Source organism: Mytilus galloprovincialis, chromosome 2 (genome assembly GCF_965363235.1).
Source record: "Mytilus galloprovincialis chromosome 2, xbMytGall1.hap1.1, whole genome shotgun sequence".
NCBI lineage: Eukaryota > Metazoa > Mollusca > Bivalvia > Mytilida > Mytilidae > Mytilus > Mytilus galloprovincialis.
This window is the reverse complement of record NC_134839.1, coordinates 58,468,082-58,488,873: the sequence shown is the minus strand read 5'-3', so window position 1 is coordinate 58,488,873 and position 20,792 is coordinate 58,468,082. Positions and strand designations below refer to the sequence as shown.

Sequence of the window (20,792 nt, the reverse complement as noted above, 5' to 3'; positions counted from 1 at the left end):
CCCTAAATTAAAATAATTTGTTAATTATACATTTACGCTTCATAAATATAAAAATAGAAGATGTGGTATAATTGCCAATGAGACAACTCTCCACAAGAGACCAAAATGACACAGAAATTAACAACTATACATCACCGTACGGCCTTCAACAATGAGCAAAGCCCATACCGCATAGTCAGTTATGAAAGGCCCCAAAATGACAATGTTAAACACTTCAAACGAGAAAACTAACGGCATTATTTATGTTCATTCTATAAATGTGTCTCAATTCTCTTGTAATATAATAAATTCAAGCTTACCGTATCTTCGCAATCATACATGTACACATAATTAAAACAATCAAAGATACTATTAGCCCTAGTGCAACTAATATATCACAACACGCTTTGTACTTCATAACCATATCACAGCATTGGGATCAAAACACTGGGCTGTCCTCCTTTCAATCGCGATGACACACATAGATAACAAAATTTAAATTCTTATCAAAAATACACACAACATACTTTCTACCTATCTTCTATATGATAATAGTTTTGAGAAAAAAAGTCACTAACCTAGCTAAAGCCTCTATCAGAAAATATTTTATTTCAACAGAAGCGATATCAAAAGTAAATGGCAGAAGAAAGCAGCGTGAGCTTCATATAAGAGTTAAATTGTAGAAGAAAGTACGACCAGTAACATTTAGAGTTGCATATATAGTTCTTTCATAGAAAAAAAAACTTGAACGCCGTACGTTTGCCAAAAATTGCTTACATCCACTTCGTTTTAACTTTGGTGCATGGAAAGTTGTCTTAATAGCAATCATACATACCACATCTCCTTAATTTTATAAGCGTAAACAAATCAACTCAAATTCTTTTTAGTTTCACTACCCTCGACACATCTATAATCAAATCTTCTACTTTTCATTTACACTTTTCTTCAGAAAAGAGTTCGAATGAGTTTACCTTTGAAGGCTCTATGGGTAGCAAAATTACACGGGATATGCATATCTCAAATGTGAAAAAAGTATATAAGCAGATCCTAATTAAAACTACGTTCGATGTGTACTAATTGATCCTAATTAGCGAGCCTGTAATTCATTTGTCGTTTAACTCCGTGAACAGTGTTATTAAATCTTTTATTGTTTGAACTCTGGCCCAACTAGTCTTTGCTCTTACTCCTAAATGCCGTTTAGTTTGCGGAGAAACGGCAAATACAAATTTTCTGTCGTCCATAATAAGAATTGTGTTTTATAAGTATATAAAATGTACGGCAAGTCCTTACTTAAATGAGTTATATCGCTTCTTCGGGAGTCGCTTTAATGCCGTTAAATTCAATTATAGCCACTAAATAGAGTAACGTAACATTGCTCTTTTCCTAGTAAACGCAACATTTCTTTATCACTTTAATTCCGAAAAAATCATTCCAAATTATCTGTTTCTCAAAACAAAAAAGCATTCTATCCACCCCACCCCCGCCCTTTAACACACACATTCACACAAAAGGAGGGTAAATATCGCAAATAAAGAAAGACAAAAATCAGGTTACCATTAAACGACTTTTATTCTACACTTTATTCCGTTTCCATGTCTATGAATCTTAATCAAATCTCTGTCACATGATCGTGTAACTATCTTTGTTATATTCCCGCTCTAAGGAAGGGATGTTCTGTTTTGCCCCTGTTTGTCCGTACATCCGTCTATCCTTTTGTCCCATAAAATTTTCGTCGCATTTTTATAAGGCATAATAAAATCAGACCTTCCTGAAATTTGTGATATAGCTTCATGTCACCATGCTATACCATGTGTCCTTTCGATTGATGTGTTTGAGCTTTTGATTTTTATATTTGATAAGGGACTTTCAATTTTGTATTTTCCTTGGGGTTCAGTATTTTTGTGATTTTTACTTTATTCAATTCTATCGTCCAAAAGTACACGATTGTTATATGAGAAAAAAAAAACCTTCTCTACCCTCTAAGGCAACACTGCTTATATATATCGGGTAGTCGGTTGCTCTTCCACATGATTTGACACACGAGTCCGAATATCGACAAGAGTATGACATATAACGCTACTGCGAAGGGACAACCCATTTATATATAGAGAAGGTTCAATTTATTGTGTCAATTTTGTGATTTTAGTACATGTGTATCGACTAAGATCTTTAAAAATTCACAATTTAGCATATCATAGGTTACTGTGACGTCTCATACGGTGTTGGTGATAATACGGGTTTTGCTTTCAAGTTCGCCTTTGTTGTATGTGTTAGAAGTTTCGGAATCCATAAGTTTCTGGTATTGTTACTTTCTTTATATTTTTTATAAAAGTGTGTTTTCAATAAATACAGAAGATTTATAATTCTTCCGATTCGCTCGATCCAAATCTTCAACAGATAGATAAAATATGTTCACCTCCATTCCCTGAAGAATAAATAATATAAAAGCCATTATCTGAAGAATAAATAATATAAAAGCCATTCTCCGAAGAATAAATAATATAAAAGCCATTCCCTGAAGAATAAATCATATAAAAGCAATTCTTTGGTAACTCTTTTAAGAGGAAATTTTGCATCAAGTAATTTAAATTTGAAATTTTAACAAAAAAAAAAAAAAAAAAAAAAAAGCGTTATTGAGTCATCATGAACAAAGCTATTAACAACTTAACTGCCGCGAACATAATTATGACGAATAGCAGCAATAAAAATGTTGTTTCTTTATTATACGATAATTCCAGTATATCTTTGAAATCTAGACTCTTATGGTTACAAGAGCGCAATTATTTGTTTACATTTTAAGATGGTACTCAGAATAGAATGCTATACGGCTTCTGATTGGTTGATACAGAATTGGAATTACATTTAATCGAAAGCTTATTTAATTAGGTTTAAAAAATTGCCGAAAATCATATTCATTTTAAGTCAATTTGAGCCGCATGACCCATATATATTTTTTTTTGGTTGTAATGCAACACTGGCATTTCTAGTAACATGAACTCATCAGATGATCAACGACTTACTACTTTAGATGACAGTAACCAATCCAACGCCGTACAGTAAACGTAATGGTTGGGCCGTCTCCCTCGTTAACATGAACTCCAAAACCATTGTATCATGGGGAGTGTTATGCCGATTAACGTCCGAGGGTTGTATCCTAGGTGTTGGGTGAATGACCTTCATTTCACTGCCTCACGGCTTTGGTCCTGATAACGCTTCCTGTCATCTTTAGAACTACGTCCACGACTCATCTACCAGTACTCCATCATCGAGGTTAGCGGGCTGCCAAACTGACCAAACTGGCCCTGAAAGCAGCCGTTAGTGAAGAAATAAACAACAAAAATAGTCAACAAAAGAAAATCGACTCACCAAAACCTAGATGGCGGCCTACATATGGCGTCCTCTACTACTTGTTCCTGACCCACGGCATAAAATATGTTAAAGCTCAACAAACGCCTTCCTGCACCGAGCCGACCGTGCGAGGGCTGTATAGCCAGTCAGGGTCGTTAAACACTTCCATATATATAACATGAACTGCTACCTGTTTTTCCCTAGTTTGTTTAGTCTTCGAGAAAAAAAAAACGGAACACTAGTGGTACCCTATGGAAAATGCATTACGAATAATAGCGCTCTTGTTAACGTCGTCTTCTCCTACGATATTAAGAATTGAACGATGGACAGTCAGTGCGTGAATGCTTCTTACTACCTGATTGGAAGATATAACGAGACGTGAATAATCAAAGTTTATTGATTGGTTAGGACAATTCAAACCTAGTAAATGTCCTTCAATCCCGTTGAGTATCGGATTTGTCCTCTTTATTTTAGCAATTAGATTTTGCTTGGTAATCATGCATATTCATGAAATTGGTACACAGGTAACTTTTATCTATAAATAGCCGAATCTTCTGGAGTTTCGTAAACAACAACGTTAAACGATAATATATACTACTTCATAACGTGTGACCTCACGTGTGTGGTAAAATTTGTTGATTGATGCACATGGCTATTCTAGTAAATGAATTAATCTACAAAGCGAGAGCACTTTCCAGTTTCATCAGCTAAGAGACGACTAGCCCTTTTTTAAAGGTTAATACTTGTAACCTTATCTTTCATTCTCCTTCTCATTTTCGAAATAAAGGGACATAACTTAAGAAATTATTATAATATAAATATAATCATACGCCTTTATCATCTTGTTCCGTCGCTTTTTACTTCCCATGTTCTGTATTCAGAAGTGTGCAAGAACTTTTCAGCCACGTCACAATGTATGAGGAAAAGTAAAGTTATGTATAGGACAAGAGCTCATTTACCAAACAGGTTTAGACATTGTGGCTCGCGGCTGATATTTGACGATTCCAGTATTGATTTGTGTTTCAATGAGCACTATTCATAACTAAAAAGTAAGTTCACAAAAATACTGACTCCGAGGAAAATTCAAAACCGAAAGTTTCCAATCAAATGGCGAAATCAAAAGCTCAAACACATCAAACGAACGAATAACAACTGTCATATTCCTGACTTGGTAGAGACATTTTCTTATCTGGAAAATTATGGATTTTATCTGGTTTTACAGCTATCTAAACCTTTCACTTGTATGACAGTCGCAAACAATTCCATAATATTGACAACGATGTATGAACAAAACAAACAGATACAACAGGTTAAAAATATCTAAATTAGGGGAACAGAAGTCATGTGTTGTAATCTTAATCACTATAGAAACAAAGAAATACGTAACAAAGAAGCTCAAAGAGGAGGGCCCTCATGGGGTTTTTGATTATGTGATTACTTCGCCGTTTTTTTAATGATTATTTGATTATTAAGCCAAATATTTCATGATTATTTGATTACCTAGGACTGTATTTTTAGTTTATGATTATTTGATTACTAAAGATAAGCAAATATTTAATGATTATGTGATTATATTGGCAAAAAAATGGTGATTATGTGATTACTAGGACCCCCCATGAGGGGCCTCAAAGAGGCATAAATACAAAGCAAACTAGCAAAAATGTAAGAAAGGAATGTAAATTTAACCATTACACAATGACGGGATCTATAAGTACAGAAACGCGTAATATTTTTTTCTTCTTTTGCTATATTCATATGAACATAAAGATTGTCTTAATTAATTAATCATACGTAAATAAATCAAAAAGCAATCAAGAGTGATAAATTGTACTGATCAGTTTAATGTAAATAAATTGTGACAATTCTGGTCATGTAAATCATGGTCTCTGAATCTCCGAATAATGGTAGGAAATCTACAAATTAAAAAAAAACCATATCATGAATACGTGTCGATCTGATCAGTGAATTTTCTCCAAAAGAGAAAAGTCGCGAAATCCAGATATGTATGTATAAATACCGAATTACCGAGTCTTAGCGTATGCGAATATCATTATACGTCAAATTAAGAAATGAATGTATCAGAAGTCAAAGTATTTAAATTCCTTAGTATCCGTTTATTTTTTTCACATTTTAGAGACAGCAGGCATACTTTTGCTGAACATCTTTTCTAATCCGAACTGACATAAAACATAGGTTAACTTTTTCTTATCTGCATCTTTATAAATAAAGAACATAAATTCGTTAAGTTTTTCTGAGTGTTGCCACATCGCTATAAGTATTTGATCTCCAACAAAACATTCCCCTAGAAAATCAACGCTTAAAAATGTTACTGGGTAGCAGCAAATATCACCACTGAAATGAACCAGTTTCTTGTCTATGCTTGCTGTTGTTACACAGTCCATACACGATTTAACGTAAAGAGAATAGTTTGCATGATAATTTGAGTCAAGATCGCTGTATCGTACAACCGTCCTGTATTCGTAAACTTCCATTGGTTGTTCTGGCAATGGCATTTTGGACAATTCCGGCGGTATCCCTTGTACATGGGAGTGCTTATTCAAAAACCATTCAGGATTGTTGACCGGCCGTCTGGTCTCATTATCGATAAAAACCAGTTTCACGAACCTTTCCACCAAAAGTTGTCCTGATTTGGCATCAAATAGTTTTGTTATGAGAGGAGCTGACGTTTGTCCCAGCTCTCCCAACTCTGTGGTTATTCGGAATTCCACATCAGACTTGAGTGTGTAATTATGCAACGATGGATGTAATTTCATGACTTCCTTTATAATAACACTTGAAACATGTGAAGATTTCAGGCTGTTAAAATACATGAAGTTATAACGTTTCATTGCTAGGTATTCAGCTCCATCTAAGAACAATGAGGCATTCCATATATTCCATGTTCCTGAAAATATTTTTGTAACCTTTTAATGTAGTGACCAATATTAAAGATTTATTTAATTCCAATAAAAAATGACTATTCCCTTGCTTTACTTTTTATAACGTGTACAATGTGTCTGTATTGATTCAGAAAACTCTTTAAATTTGAATGTGTTTATCTTTCAGAAAATTCGTACTGCTGACAGACTTTTGATGGTGTCTGTTACATTTTTACCCCAACATTTCTAGGCTTGCAGCTTTAAGTATATATAGACACTTCTCTCTCTGATGATCTGTTTGCATACTTATATATATTTATTTCGTTTGGTTACTTTCTTATTGATATATACCCCCATCTCTGCATCGAATCTATTCATGTGTATGACTAGTCTTGCAGGTGTGTCAATGATAAAACTTTCTACCAGTATAGTTTACCGATGTTCATTGTTTAAATAGAATGGTCTTTTTTAATCGAAAAAAAACCTAAAACCTTAGTTATTTATCGCGACACTTAAAGTTAGAAAGGTTCTACATATTATATATAAGCGTTAACATGATTTGAACTCTCAACGCGCTAAAAACTTTAAAATTATGTAGACGAAACGCGCGTCTGGCGTAAATATAAAATTTTAATCCTGGTATCTATGATGAGTTAATTTGCAACCACTGGGTCGATGCCACTGCTGGTGGAGATTTATTTCCCCGAGGGTATCACCAGCCCAGTAGTCAGCACTTCTGTGTTGACTTGAGTTATCATCGATAACTGTTAACAAAACTTTGAATTTTTGAAAAACTAAGGCTTTTCAACCTCAGGAATGGAATACCTTAGCTGTATTTGGTAAAACTTTTAGGAATTTTTGATCCTCAATGCTCATCAACTTCGTACTTTATTTGGCCTTTTAAACATTTTTCTATTCGAGCGTCACTGATGAGTCTTATGTAGACGAAACACGCGTCTGGCGTTAATATAAAGTTTTAATCCTGGTATCTATGATGAATTTATATGGAACATAATTTAAACATGACTAATTAGGAGTAACTGTATTATATTTTAAGCTTGGCCTTCGTAAAACGTATATTTTACGGTAGGTAATTGGGTTTACCTAGCGACGCGGAGAGGAGATAGGTAAACAGATATTTACAACAGTAAAATCAAGTTTTACGAAGGCCAAGCTTAAAATACGATACACTTATCTCCATTCTAATGCCACATATTAAAATAAATGTCACTTAATAAATATTTTGGCTTAAAATTTGCATAAATGAAAAAGTCCGCGAAACTGTTGCATCGTCTTTAGCATCTAAACAATGTGACGTCATATGTATACTCTGGATGTCAAACATGAATACTGCATGCATTTTTTTAATTTTCGTACGCTTCAGAATGGTTCAATATAGACAATTAGAAAATTTTGAGGCTCAAAATGTGACTCTCTTGTTACTTTTTGATAAATTTCATACCCCCCAAAAAAATCGGAATTCAAAATGGTGGCTTTCTTAGTTACGGACTGTTAGAACGTGGTATCTAACTCCTCAAAATATTTGTCAACGTCCAATGAAAATTATCGTTACAAACTAATTGCATTATTATGCGAGATTTACCACTCCTGTCATCAAAGTTGTAGTCAGTACCACGAGTTGTAAGTTCTGCATAGGCTGTATCCGCTTTATTTACAATGAAGCATGACATTTCTACAAGAAAGTAAATGAAAGGGTAATATGATTTATCCATTTATATGTACCAAATGGTAACAAAAGATGACAAGTGAACCATGAAAGGTCGGGCAAGGTCGGGCAACCACCGTAAAATTAATTGAATACCTTGAAAACATATTGTTGACAAATAGCTCGTATAAACCGAACCAAATAGCTTGATTGCTGTAAGGAAATAAGATAACCATTGTTTTCCACTGATACACGTATCAATCTCCCCTAAAAATTAAACTGCACATGTATTTGCTATTTGAATCAATCTAAATACTGAATTCCGGGGAAAATTCAAAACGGAAAGTCCTTATTAAAAAGCTCAAACACATCATACGGATGGGTAACAACAGTCATATTCCTGACTTAGTACAGACATTTTTTGATGTAGAAAATTGTGTATTGAACCTTTTTTCATAGCTAGCTAAACCTCTCATTTGTATAACAGTCGCATCAAATTTAAATTTTATTGAACGATGCGTGAACAAAACAAACAGACATAATAGGAAACAATGTCAAAAATAGGGGTACAGCAGTCAACATTGTGTTAGAACTTAATCACTATAAAATCAAACAAATATTTAACAAAGAAGCACAAAAATAATTTTCAGGACAATATGGTCATCCTCTCTTGTAAAAGAGGGACGAAAGATACCAGAGGGACAGTCAAACTCATAGATCGGAAATAAACTGACAACGCCATGGCAAAAAAAAAAAAAGACAAACAGACAAATAATAGTACAGAAGACACAACATAGAAAACTAAAGACTAAGCAACACGAGACCCACCACAAACTGGGGGTGATCTCAGGTGCTCCGGAAGGGTAAGCAGATCCTGCTGCACATGTGGCACCCGTCGTGTTGCTTATTTTATTACAAATCCGGAAAATAGTCTAATTCGGTAGGTCCATTCGTGAAAAGGGAAGGATATTGTATTTACGACATAAGGATGTTCTAGATCTATTGATGATCTAGTATAGTATGTTTGATTTCTCAATTTCGTGCGTTTAACAGATTGTTCGTGACGTATTACACTAAATCCGTTGGGTGTGTACTGATTGATATTTTAGTCTTCGATAACATGATTTATTTATTAGTTGTAATTAGCTTTTGAATAGCTTTCAGTAATTACGAGTACTCCGGTATATCGATGCATTGTTTTATGTTTTTCGAGTTAAGTCTGTTGCAATTAATATTACAGGTTTTCTTATATTGTAAAGTTGCAACACTGTTCCAGGTTATGTATGTGCCTGTGACTGTCCCAAGTCAGTTGGTTCAGTGGTTGTCGTTGGTTTCAACTGCATGTCTTTTATACTTGTTTTTCTAAATCTTTTTGTTATGAATTAGGCCGTTTGTTTTCTCGTTTAAATCATTTCACATTTTTTTCATGTCAGGGCCTTTTATAGCCTACTATATATATGTGGTATCAACGGGGTTGTCCCTCCTCACTGTTCCTCACTGTTGCAGGCCGTATGGTGACATATCTACTTACTCAATTATATCTTCATATTTGAACTCTGGTGGATTAGTTATATCATTGGCAGTTATACCCCATTATATTAATGCTAAATGATATGCATGATAAAGGCAACATTTGATCATGACCAGAATCAACAAGGGTCAATGTTCGGAGTGTGTATATTTCCTGTGATTTTCAGTATCGGTCACAAATTTATCCTCCACTGAATTTAAGCAAAAACGATTACGACAATAACCGACATATGATTTGACAATTACCAATCATATATTGCGAAAATCAAAATTATGTGCAAAACATAAAATCGATCTGAAATAAAGTATTAATAGTTGAACAGTTGATCACGTTTTTACTTACCTGCGTTTATTGTGTATCAAATAGATTTCCTGTTCTAAATTATGACCTTCATAAAATACGGTATCATGTACTATGATTAACGATAAACTTATTAATAACTTGATAACAGTAATGATTTTTTTCTATTCATTTTGATGATAACGCATACACTATGAAAACGATTTAAGATTTATATTGCAACTAGTTGTGTTTATTTCTTAATATAGTAACATAGCTCATGTATATTTTGTATATTCATGATAATGTCAATTTCATCATGGAACACTTTCTCCATAATCATAGGTTCATTAAGGGACGAAAATAAGTTTGACAATTGTGTTACAATTTAAAAAGCTATCAATGTATTAGTTTAAGTCGCAGTATAAAAACAATATTAGGTCAATGTAATAAAAATATAAACTTTTTTGTACTCGGCGCAAAACTGTGGAAGGGCTCGGTATAACCTAGCTCGACCTTTCACAGTTTCTCAGCCTAATTGAAAAAAGTTTATATTTTTCTTTCATTGACCTAATATTGTTTATTTATTCATGCTGTGTATGCAACCGTTACATCGGGGAAACGAACAATAGAAAAGTGTTTTGACTAATGAGAGAGCCTATTTGTTTTTAGCTCATCGGGTCCAAAGGGCCATGATTGTGGGAATTTGTCATCATTTGGCGTTCTTCGTTTGTTTTCCGTTATTTTTTTCAAAAATCATCTTCTCTGAAACTACAAAATTTATTAAACTTGGTAACAATTCGGCATTATTGGGCTCGCTGACCACGCCAACATGGTCAAAACAGAAGATATTGGTAAAATGCAAGTTTTGTCTATTATATATAAAATATAGATAAAGATAACTGACAGTTGTATAAATGTTTAGAATGATGAGATCTTCTTTCTGTCTATTATCATCAAAACTGTCAGACGACTACGAATTTTTGCTACATATTTTTATTTGACATATTTTCTTACAAATTATATCAGCTAGACATAAACTTTATGTAGCAAAACAGAACATCAAGACAAGATCTGTTTATGAGTTTTCATGACCAAAATTGTCAGTCGGTTGCTTGTTTGAGTAATTGCCCTTTAAACCGATTTTTACCGTTTTGTGGTTGTTTTGTTTTATAGTTAATTAAAAACTATAATAGATAAATAGAAACTTCAAAAAGCTTAAAGTCATAAGAAACGAGTGACCGGTGAAAAATAATGTTCTTCCAATTTTTGAACCAATGCATATACACATCATGAACTTAGTCTCTTGTGCACGAATTTATCATTTTTTTTCGTGTAAATTTCGTATAATCGGTCAGTGTTGTTGTGAAAATATGGCAAGTAATTAACGTTCGTGTTTTGAAGCCGAAGTTTGACGATTGTCACCTGTTTGTCAACAATCGACAAAAAATCAACAAAAAAGCATGGAAATTGAGCACGTGTTTAACATGTAAATTCAGATAATAGTTTATTTTAAGAACATCCATGCGTATTGCGATCACCGGATTTTTACGAGATGTGTTAATACTTCAGTTTTATCATGCATATCTATTATGTAGTCATTTTATAAATTTTACTGTGCAAAAGTATAAATTATTCTAAATAATAAGGATGTTCTTATCCCAAGCAGAAAACCCTAGCCGTATTAGGGACAACTTTTTTGAACTCTTGGTCCTCAGTGCTTTTCAACTTTGTACTTGTTTTTGCTTTCGAACTTTCTGTGTGTGTATCATTTTATTGTTGTGTCGTTGTTCTCTTCTTATATTTAATGCGTTTCCCTCAGTTTTAGTTTGTAACACGGATTTATTTTTTTCCATCGATTTATGAGTTTCAAACAGCGGTTTACTACTGTTTGCCTTTATTTAATGTAACATATGTAGATTTTACTAAGTGTGTCGACCGTGATAAAGCCGGAAATTTTTAACTGCCACTGAATGAAAGGGAATGTTGGTGAGGGAAATATTCCTTGCTTCAACGGATTTTCGTAAGCAGTATTCTTATATTTCGATTGTTAATGCTAATTTAACCATCAACATTTATAGTATCTGCCTTACAAAGCATGATTGATTTATACATATTTTTTTTTTAATCTAAAACTCTTGGTAACTAGCGACAAAAGATGTCTATCTTCTAGCAAATAAACAAATCGTATATGTAATTTCTCAAAGAATGACCTGTATGTATTTTCCATACTACATTTCAGATATTATAGTTGTTATAATGACTTAAGCAGTTCTATCAAAAGTCACAAGATACCATTCAGCTGTTTTCATTTAATAAATTCTTCAATGGAAGTTTATACTTTTGATATCATGATCAATACATATAAGGATTCCGGACGTGGATTTTCAACTTTAGGAACAAATATCGTCCTTTTGGTTATTATGAATGTATAGCTATACAGTCAAGTCTGTTTGAAAAGTCTACGTTATCAGGTGTCTCGCGTAAAACCACTCTTGCTATCTTGTCATCCATCTCTCTCTCGGTGTAAAAGAGGGACGAAAGATACCAGAGGGAGATTTTAACAGGTCAAAAATAAATTGACAATACCATGGCTAAAAAAATGAAAGACAAACAGACAATTAAGAGACACAACATAGAAAAATAAAGACATAGCAGCACGAACCTCCCCAAAAAATGGGGGTGATATCAGGTGCTCCTGATATATACCATGCTACAACCAGTGGTTGCACAAATCCGTGTTGATCCTTTTGAAAAAGTCATTCCATTGCACTATTATTAAAATTTGCTGTTACAAAATGATGGAAATTATTATAAATTAAGGAATGTATCTCCCTCATGCAAAGCTCTGATTCCTTTCACGGATTTGGCTATACTTTTGGACCTTTTGGATTATAGCTCTTCATCTTTTATATAAGCTTTGGATTTCAAATATTTTGGCCACGAGCATCACTGAAGAGACATGTATTGTTGAACTGCGCATCTGGTGCAACAAAATTGGTACCGTTAATTTTATAACAAGCATGTACTGGTGTTGTCCAATTCAATCTGTAAACATTTATCTGGTATTTCTAACATGGACCTTCAAGCTTAGTGGTACTCGTATTTCCACTATTAAGAAGAAACTGGATCAAGGTGAAATACACTTGAGTAACTCTTACTGTCTTATTCATGTTGGAACTAACGATGTAAGAGACTTTTCTGTAGATCGTATCATTGCTGATTTTAAAGCGTTATTTGTAAAATTTAAATCTTTGTCTCCGCATATCAAGCTTTATATATCTTCTATTTTACCAAGACCTGTAGATTTTGATTTAACTGGTTTTAAATGTGCTAATATTAATAGGCAATTACTTTCTGTATGTTCTAAATATAACATTATTTTTATAAAATCATATAAAAGGTTTCTTGTAAGAGGGCGTCCTATTAAGTCTCTTTTTGCCTTTAAGGACGAAGGGTTGCATCTTACTAAAAGTTGTCCGCTTTCTTTATCAAACATTTTTGACACTGATGTTAGCGATAAATTCCCAGGTTTACAAAATGTTTTCGTCATTTTAAATGATGTATCAGACATATAATCGTAATTGTAAAATGATATATCAACTGTAGGGACTTTTTTCAGATGGACGAAAGTCGACACATCTTTTAGTTTTAACTTTTGACGGTCATAAGTAGAATCATTTGTTTGGACCGAATATCCCAAACCATCCATGAACACAGATACGTTCCATATGCTTAATTTTCCTACAGAAATAAATTGAAAAAAATGTTACTCTAACCAATACTTCTTGTGTAGTAAATATAACAATAACATCATACATTTTCAATTAAAATTTAGTTGTTAGATTTTGTATCTTCTAATTACAAACATATTCAAAACAGACAATTTAATCCGTTTAGTTGGAAGTCCTGTCTGTATATGGATTGTGCAGGTTTTTCATGTGTTTTACTCTTACATAATGGTGTGGATGGGGTTATGCAGAATAGAGAATAATTATAAAAATATACAGAAAAGAGAAAATGGACCAAAAATAAAGGATAGAGGTTATATTTTTCACTTTCTGTTAATTACGTCCATTGAATGGTGGATGTGTACTGATTGAACATTTAGTCTAAGATACATGATTTAATTTATTAGTTGTTATTGGCTTTGAACTATCTGTCAGTTACGGCCAGTACTCTTAGATCTGTACTTAGCGTCCTTTTGTTTTTGGGATGTACAAGTACCCAGCAACGTCTACTTTGTGTTTTTATAGATGTTTTTCTATTTGTATCAATCTGATGAAATAAGCCATTTTCAACTGATTTTAAAAGTTTGTTCTTTAATATGCTGTACTGTTAAACCACTGTCCTAGGTTGGGGGAGGGTTGAGCGGTCACAAACATGTTTTACCCGGCCACATTCTGTATGCACCTGTAGTTCAGTAGTTAGCTTTAGTTCATGTTTTACATATTTGCTTTTTGTAAACTATTTTGTTATCAATTGGGCTGTTAGTTTTCTGAATTGAATTGTTTCATATTGTAATGTCGGGGCATTTTATAGCTGAACTTTCAGTATGTTTTTTTTCTCATTGTTAATTGAAGGCCTTACGGTTGCCTATATTTGCTTGCATTCACTTCATTTGAAATTTGGTGGATAGTTGTCTTATTGGCAATCCCAACACGTCTCCTTATGCCTTTGTATCTACGGAATAGTGAGGTACTAATATATAAAGAATATAAACTAGATAAATTAGGTAAATGGAGACATTTAGTGCCTTTACAATGTCAGACTTAGTACCGGTACATCATGTATTATTCGCTGTTGTTGTAACATATATTTTTCTTGGAGGAGTTTCAGTAATTCACGATATGATTTTCATCTACCTTATATAAAATGCATTTACCGTTATGAAAAGAGGATAACAACGACACAACACATTTTGGTGTTGTGTCGTTGTTCTCCTCTTGTGTTTGGTGCGTTTCCCTCGGTTTTGGTTTGTTGTCCCGATTTTGTTTTTTGTCCATGGGTTTATGGGTTTTAAACAGCGGTATACTACTGTTGCCTTTTTTTATGGCACTGGTTTTTGGATTTGCAAAATCAGTCATAACATGTTCATTCAGTTTCACGCAACAGTTTGAAGCAGTAATCTGACGCATACCACTAATCTTACGATTTCATTATGTCGCCTCTCTAAATACAACTTTTTTTTTATTTATCTTCATAATAAATAATTTCCCGAAATATACAAACTTTAGTAATATTGACAACCGAGTGTCTTTTGAATATTTGTGTTGGGTTGCTGTTCCGTTGAATTATACCCATAAATATACCCTTTTCTTTGTGTATAAATGTATTTTCAGAATTTTGAACCAAAATAAACTAAATAGTTCAATTTGTTTTCCATTAAAAAAAACGAAGTTCACGTCAGGCTAGGTGCAAAATCTACGGAAGAGTATTAGGGACATAGAAAAAATAAAATTGGCAGTGAACTTTTTTTTTTAAAGTCGAAGTTTTGACTTTTCTAATCTTGAAATTTCGACTTTTTGAATAGTCGAACTTTTGATTTTTTTTAGAATTCGAAATTTATACTTCATGAAAAGTCGAAATTTCGACTTTAAACTAAAAATTTTGACTTTTTTAAAACTCGAATTTTCGACTTTTTCTAAACTTAAAATTTCGACTCCTTTTGAATTCAAAATTTCGACTTTTTAAAACTCAAAATTTCGACTTTTCCCCAATATTTATACTGCGTTTTGCGTTTATCACATTCACAGTCATTTATATCAGCAAGCGGAGAGACATATACATCATAAACTTGATAAGCTATTGTATTCAGTTTTTAAAATGTTTCACGTCCCAAATATGTATGAAATATTGCAACTGGATATTAAGCAATCAACAACCAGTCAATCAATTTGCTATTGGTTAGAAATGCTGTAATAGACAACATCATTCATGAACATACATGTAGTTAAAGTCATATATGAAACGAGTTTCTTGAAATTATTGAACCAAAGCATGCATATATACTTAACTAAGTTTCGCATGCACTTTGTTTATTACACATATTATAAAACGTATCATCGACAAATAATATGTCATTCAGGGGTTGTTGATAGCAAGCTAATTAACTTTCGAGTTTGTTGCCGAAGTTTACCAGATCGCGTCATTGATAAACAATAAAAAAAAAACAGAGCACTTGAAAAGCGTGATAGATAAATAAATTGGAAAAGCTACGTACGATATTTGTCTCCCTAAAAGTTTTAAAACTATCACAGTTGTTAATTGATTTGTTGTATTGAATTTGTCCTTTAAGGCCACTGCATACGAGAAAATATCGGCGAATTATAGTCTGGGAAGAACGAAAATCAGGGAAAATGTTCTACGCTGTGAAGCTTGAAGTAAAGGGCGTATGTGTTTCGTACGACTAGCCAGATACGAATCCATGATGCAGTGATTTTAATACTCTGTTTTTCAAGATGTAATATAATATATTGTGTTTGCATATATACTAGTAATGTATTCTCTTAGTTTCCCACCGTCAATGAAACTGGTTTGTGTATAATTGTGTGTCTGTCTTCCTTTTTGAATACACAAGAGATGTTAGACTATATACAGTTCTGATAGTATTTCGGTGTCTATTTGAGTATAAAAGATTGCAGTTAGACCTGGTGCTATATTTCTGTTGCATAAATTATCTTTCAGTATTTCATATCGTCTGATCCAGATCCTATAGATGAATTTACATGTATGAAGTTGTTGTTTTGTTATGTTTAGTTTAGGTATGGATTCTTTAGTGCATTGTGTTCAATTCTTTTAATAATAAAAAAAAGGCAAATTAAAGGTGTCAAGACAGATCGAGACAACTTTAAGTCGAGATTAATCAAAAATTATCAGATGAAACAGAAAGAGTGGAGAGAAATTTTAAGACAATGTTAATACTTTAAAGACATTTGTAAAGAACAATCAAGAACCTTATAAGACAAATGCATACTATATTAAGAACTTTTTAAAATCGTTCAGAAAAAGAAAGAATGTCGAGTAAAAATTCATTCTAAATCAGACAAAAATTGGTCTTTTCAGAATTTATGATTTTTGTAGTGTCATAATACAGACGAGTGTGAAGGTGCCGTGTTTGATTCACTGTTTAGCATATCTAGCGATTTACACACAAAAAATGGCAGAACTCTAGCCTTAAACCATTATCTCTGATAATCTTTCAGATACCTGGATCTGCAAGGCATCGAAACAATAACCATTTGTCAACGTTGTTTTGGGAATAGTAGTACCAGAAGATTATGAAGCATTTGGTTTCAAAATTATCAAAAGAAAAAAATCTGTCGCAATGCTATGGCGGATACAGAATGCCAGAGCTGCATTGGCGGTATCAAGGTTATCCATCGACTAGGAATAAATCAGACTGAATTAATCCTTGTCGATATGAAAATGCATGCTGCCAACAAAAAAGGTATCACGATCCTTGGTGCAACATTACTCCGCATCTCCAGCAAAGATGATAAAGTTACACAAACCAGACAAATGACGTTTGTGACTGACAACTCTGAGAAGCTATTTATTAGCAGAGAAGCTTTGATCGCTCTTCAAATGAACACCGACAGCTTTCCAAGAATTGGTGAAATCGACGAGAAGCAACACCTAATGTTAATGACCTAGATACCACCTGTAACCGCCCTCAACGTGAGCTGCCGCCGCCAATGCATGCCGTTGAAGTTACATTACTAGTATTCAGCAACTAAGGCCAACCTCAAAAAAATAAACAAGTTCTCATTGACTATTACAAATCTAGTACCTTCAACACATGTGATCACCAACCATTGCCACCATGGGTGGACCACCAAAGCGATTGATAGTGGATCCAGAAGCTGAACCCGTTGCTCATCACACTCCGGTACCAGTACAAATTTAACGGAAAGAGGTAGTCAAAGATGGTCTTGATCAAGACGTCCGACTTGGCGTATTGAAACCAGTTACAGTTGCGGAACCTGTCACATGGTGTCATAGAACGGTCGTTTGTTTATACAAGAAAAATCGAAAACCACGTCACACTGTTGATTTTCAACCCCTTAATGTGCACGCAACACGTGAAACACACCGGATACACCTTCACCTTTTCACCAGTCTAGATCAGTACCGAATGGAAAGAGGAAAACCGATTTTGACGGCAGGAACGGCTATCATTGTGTGCCAATTCCTGAGGAGGATCACCATCTGACACCCTAGGGCATATATCGTACACGACGGCTCCACAAGGTTACACATAGCTTAAGGCGACGCCTATACAAGACGATATGATGTGTAGAATGGGCTGATTTAATTTTCAAGCTGAACAATGGCTCGATATATGTGGTAGTCATTGCACTACTCTTAATCCTGAGAAGTTTTTATTATGTCAAGATGTAGATTTCGCAGTGTTTGAAATCACGTCCAACACTGTCCGCCCTTGTATGAAATACTTAAGAGCGATCCAAGATTTTCCTATGTCAAATATCACTGATGTACGATTATTGTTTGGTCTCCTTAATTTAATCAAGTGTCAAACGCCTTCAACATGGCTGATGAGATGCTTCCTTTCAGGCAATTATTGAAACCTGGAACACCATATTTCTGAAATGAACACATCATCAAACTGTTCGAGGTATCGAAAGCTGCTATCATAAGCGAAATAGAAGTGGGCGTTTGCATCTTTGATAAAAGTAAATCGACATATCTTGCTACAGATTGGTCAAAAACTGGTATTTGGCTTCTGGGTATTTCAAAAACTTTGTCCCCGCATAGCGAGTGAACCATTTTATAGTTACAACGGAAGGCAAATAACGCATCTCGGGAGAAGATTTACACTTTCAGATGAATCCCGTTATGCGCCAGTAAAAGGCCAAGCTCTAGCCGTTGTCGACGCTTTAGAAAAAGCTAGATATTTTGTACTGGAATGTGACAATCTTATTATAGTTGTTGGCCATTAACCCCTCCTGAAAATATTCATTGACAGATCTTTAGAAGACATCTCGAATTCACGCTTTAAAATTTTGAAAGAGAAAACACTCAGATATAGAATAGTACAAAAAATGTCGTTGCCACCTGCCACTTATTTTTTTTATCAGACATACATCTATTAGATTTAGAATCATATTTTATGAGTCTTTATGTACTCCTTGGTTTTGATTGTTATTGTCAATTTGCTACTGAAATATATAACAGCGTCTTTATAGCAGCCATATCCTCGCTAAATTCGCATGCAGTCAGATCTGTTACTTGGGACAGAGTATGAATGAACTTATCAACTTGATTGAGTCTGGTACACATGTATTTTGGCATGAATTTCCTCCACAACTGCAGGAATACTTCCAATTTCGTGTACACCTTGATACTGTAAGGCATTGGAAAGACTTGTTATGATATTATAAATTCAGAAACAGAAATATTATTCTTTTAAACATAACGGTTGTATTCTTACGCATAGTAACTTGGCTCGCACGAGCAAGTAAAACATTTTTTTGTAATCAAAGATATGGCATTAATTTACTAATTTTTTTATGGATTTCACAGGCCAAAGTTACATTTTGTTTGCCAATAAATTACAGGGGGAGGCATTTCATTAGCTAAAACATAGTTTTACAAGTTAGGTGTGTACATATGTTGGTACTAGGGTGATAATTATCAAGTTAATCAAATTTTTAATGTGTAAAACACTGGAAGTGAAATGAATTTTTCATTTGTTTACATTTTTGTTGTACAAGTGTTACGGCAGGGAATGTATGTAATTACTCATGGCTTACCTTCTACATGCTATATATCATGTAATTCCCGTATTAAGGATCATTTCTTGTAACCAAATATTCATATTTAAACGTCTATAAATATGCCTGATATACATAGGAAAATACTTCAACTGCAATTGTTTATTTACGGAGACTTTGTCGTCTGCCATTTTGTGGGGACAGAAACATGTGTTTTTATATCTTTAAATACCAATTCGTCCCCTGGACAATTGATCTAATATCGTATTTTTAATACCACAGATAAGATATTTTATAAGTATACCCTGCCGGACACAAATGTATTGTAAATATTTAGATGGTTGAAATGAACTATGTTGTATGTTATTTACTTATTATGTACTAACGCAGATCGTCTGCTAAATCAATGCGCGCGCAGTGGTGTCCGATTGTTTATTTCAAGCTTCTTTGTCGATATTTCAGATGCTATAGCTTTGTTTTGATATTTTATGTATAAGGACAATGTTCGGACAACTTAAGATGATATGTATATCATGTTTTTCATTATCTGAAATTTTTATAGTTCCGGCTTCCCGGAAAGGACAAGTTTCCATTCTGTAATCTGTAATCTGTTATATAAATTCTGCCAGTGTAGGCACACCTCTTCCGAGTAATGGATTTCACAATATGAATAGAAATATATATCTTCCACCAATATCACTATACACTATTTACATTGTACAATTTATTCTTGACGATAAAATTGGGCTTAATGTCAATATCATCAACTCATTAAATATTTTAAAATCTAAAATATTTATCAAAAGATATCACTGTTTAAGAGTAGACAACCAATCGTCACTTAGGATTCATAAAATGTTATTATCTACTTTCTTTTCTTTTTCTTTATATCATCTAATTGCAACAGTCTATACCTTTCACAATGGAGATTGTAACATAATCGTCTACATTTTGGATCTATAATGTTCTGTATCACTTTAAAAACTTTTTCATTTCTTAACTGAGGAAAACTTAACATTGTCATGTAAGTAAAGGGATCTATGATCAGTTGTAAAATGTCAAAATGTTCATCTTTCATATTAAAGACAGCTAACTCTTCACTACAGGAATTAATTAAATCTTCCAAAATTGGTTTTCTAATATCTTCTAATATTTTACACGTTAATAAAAAATGTGGTAAAGTTTCTTCTGTTTCATTACACAGTTTGCATATAGACAGTTCTGTATTACTTATAAATTTGGCTCTAACTGTTTGCAGAATATAACTCCCAGTAGCTATTTTCAATTTTGTAGGAATTCTAATAATTTCCCTTGAATTCATAGTATTTGTATTTGCAATAGGATGACATTGTCCTGGTTTATATATCAACGAT

The 20,792-nt window shown here is 33.5% G+C and overlaps 1 protein-coding gene across 3 annotated transcripts in view; it reads right to left on the bottom strand.

The window, feature by feature from the left end:
• LOC143063965 (uncharacterized) overlaps positions 1 to 3,608 on the bottom strand; it is a 46,341-nt gene extending 42,733 nt beyond the window's left edge. For 2 of the 3 annotated variants that reach the window (XM_076236436.1, XM_076236437.1), the window contains exon 1: positions 300 to 454. In XM_076236436.1, the coding sequence (XP_076092551.1) occupies positions 300 to 403 (104 nt within the window). In that variant the 5' untranslated portion in view covers positions 404 to 454. Of the gene's footprint in view, positions 1 to 299; positions 455 to 3,345 lie in introns of those variants that run through there. The other variant, XM_076236438.1, reaches the window with a different exon arrangement.
• Between the last annotated feature and the right edge of the window lie 17,184 nt (positions 3,609 to 20,792).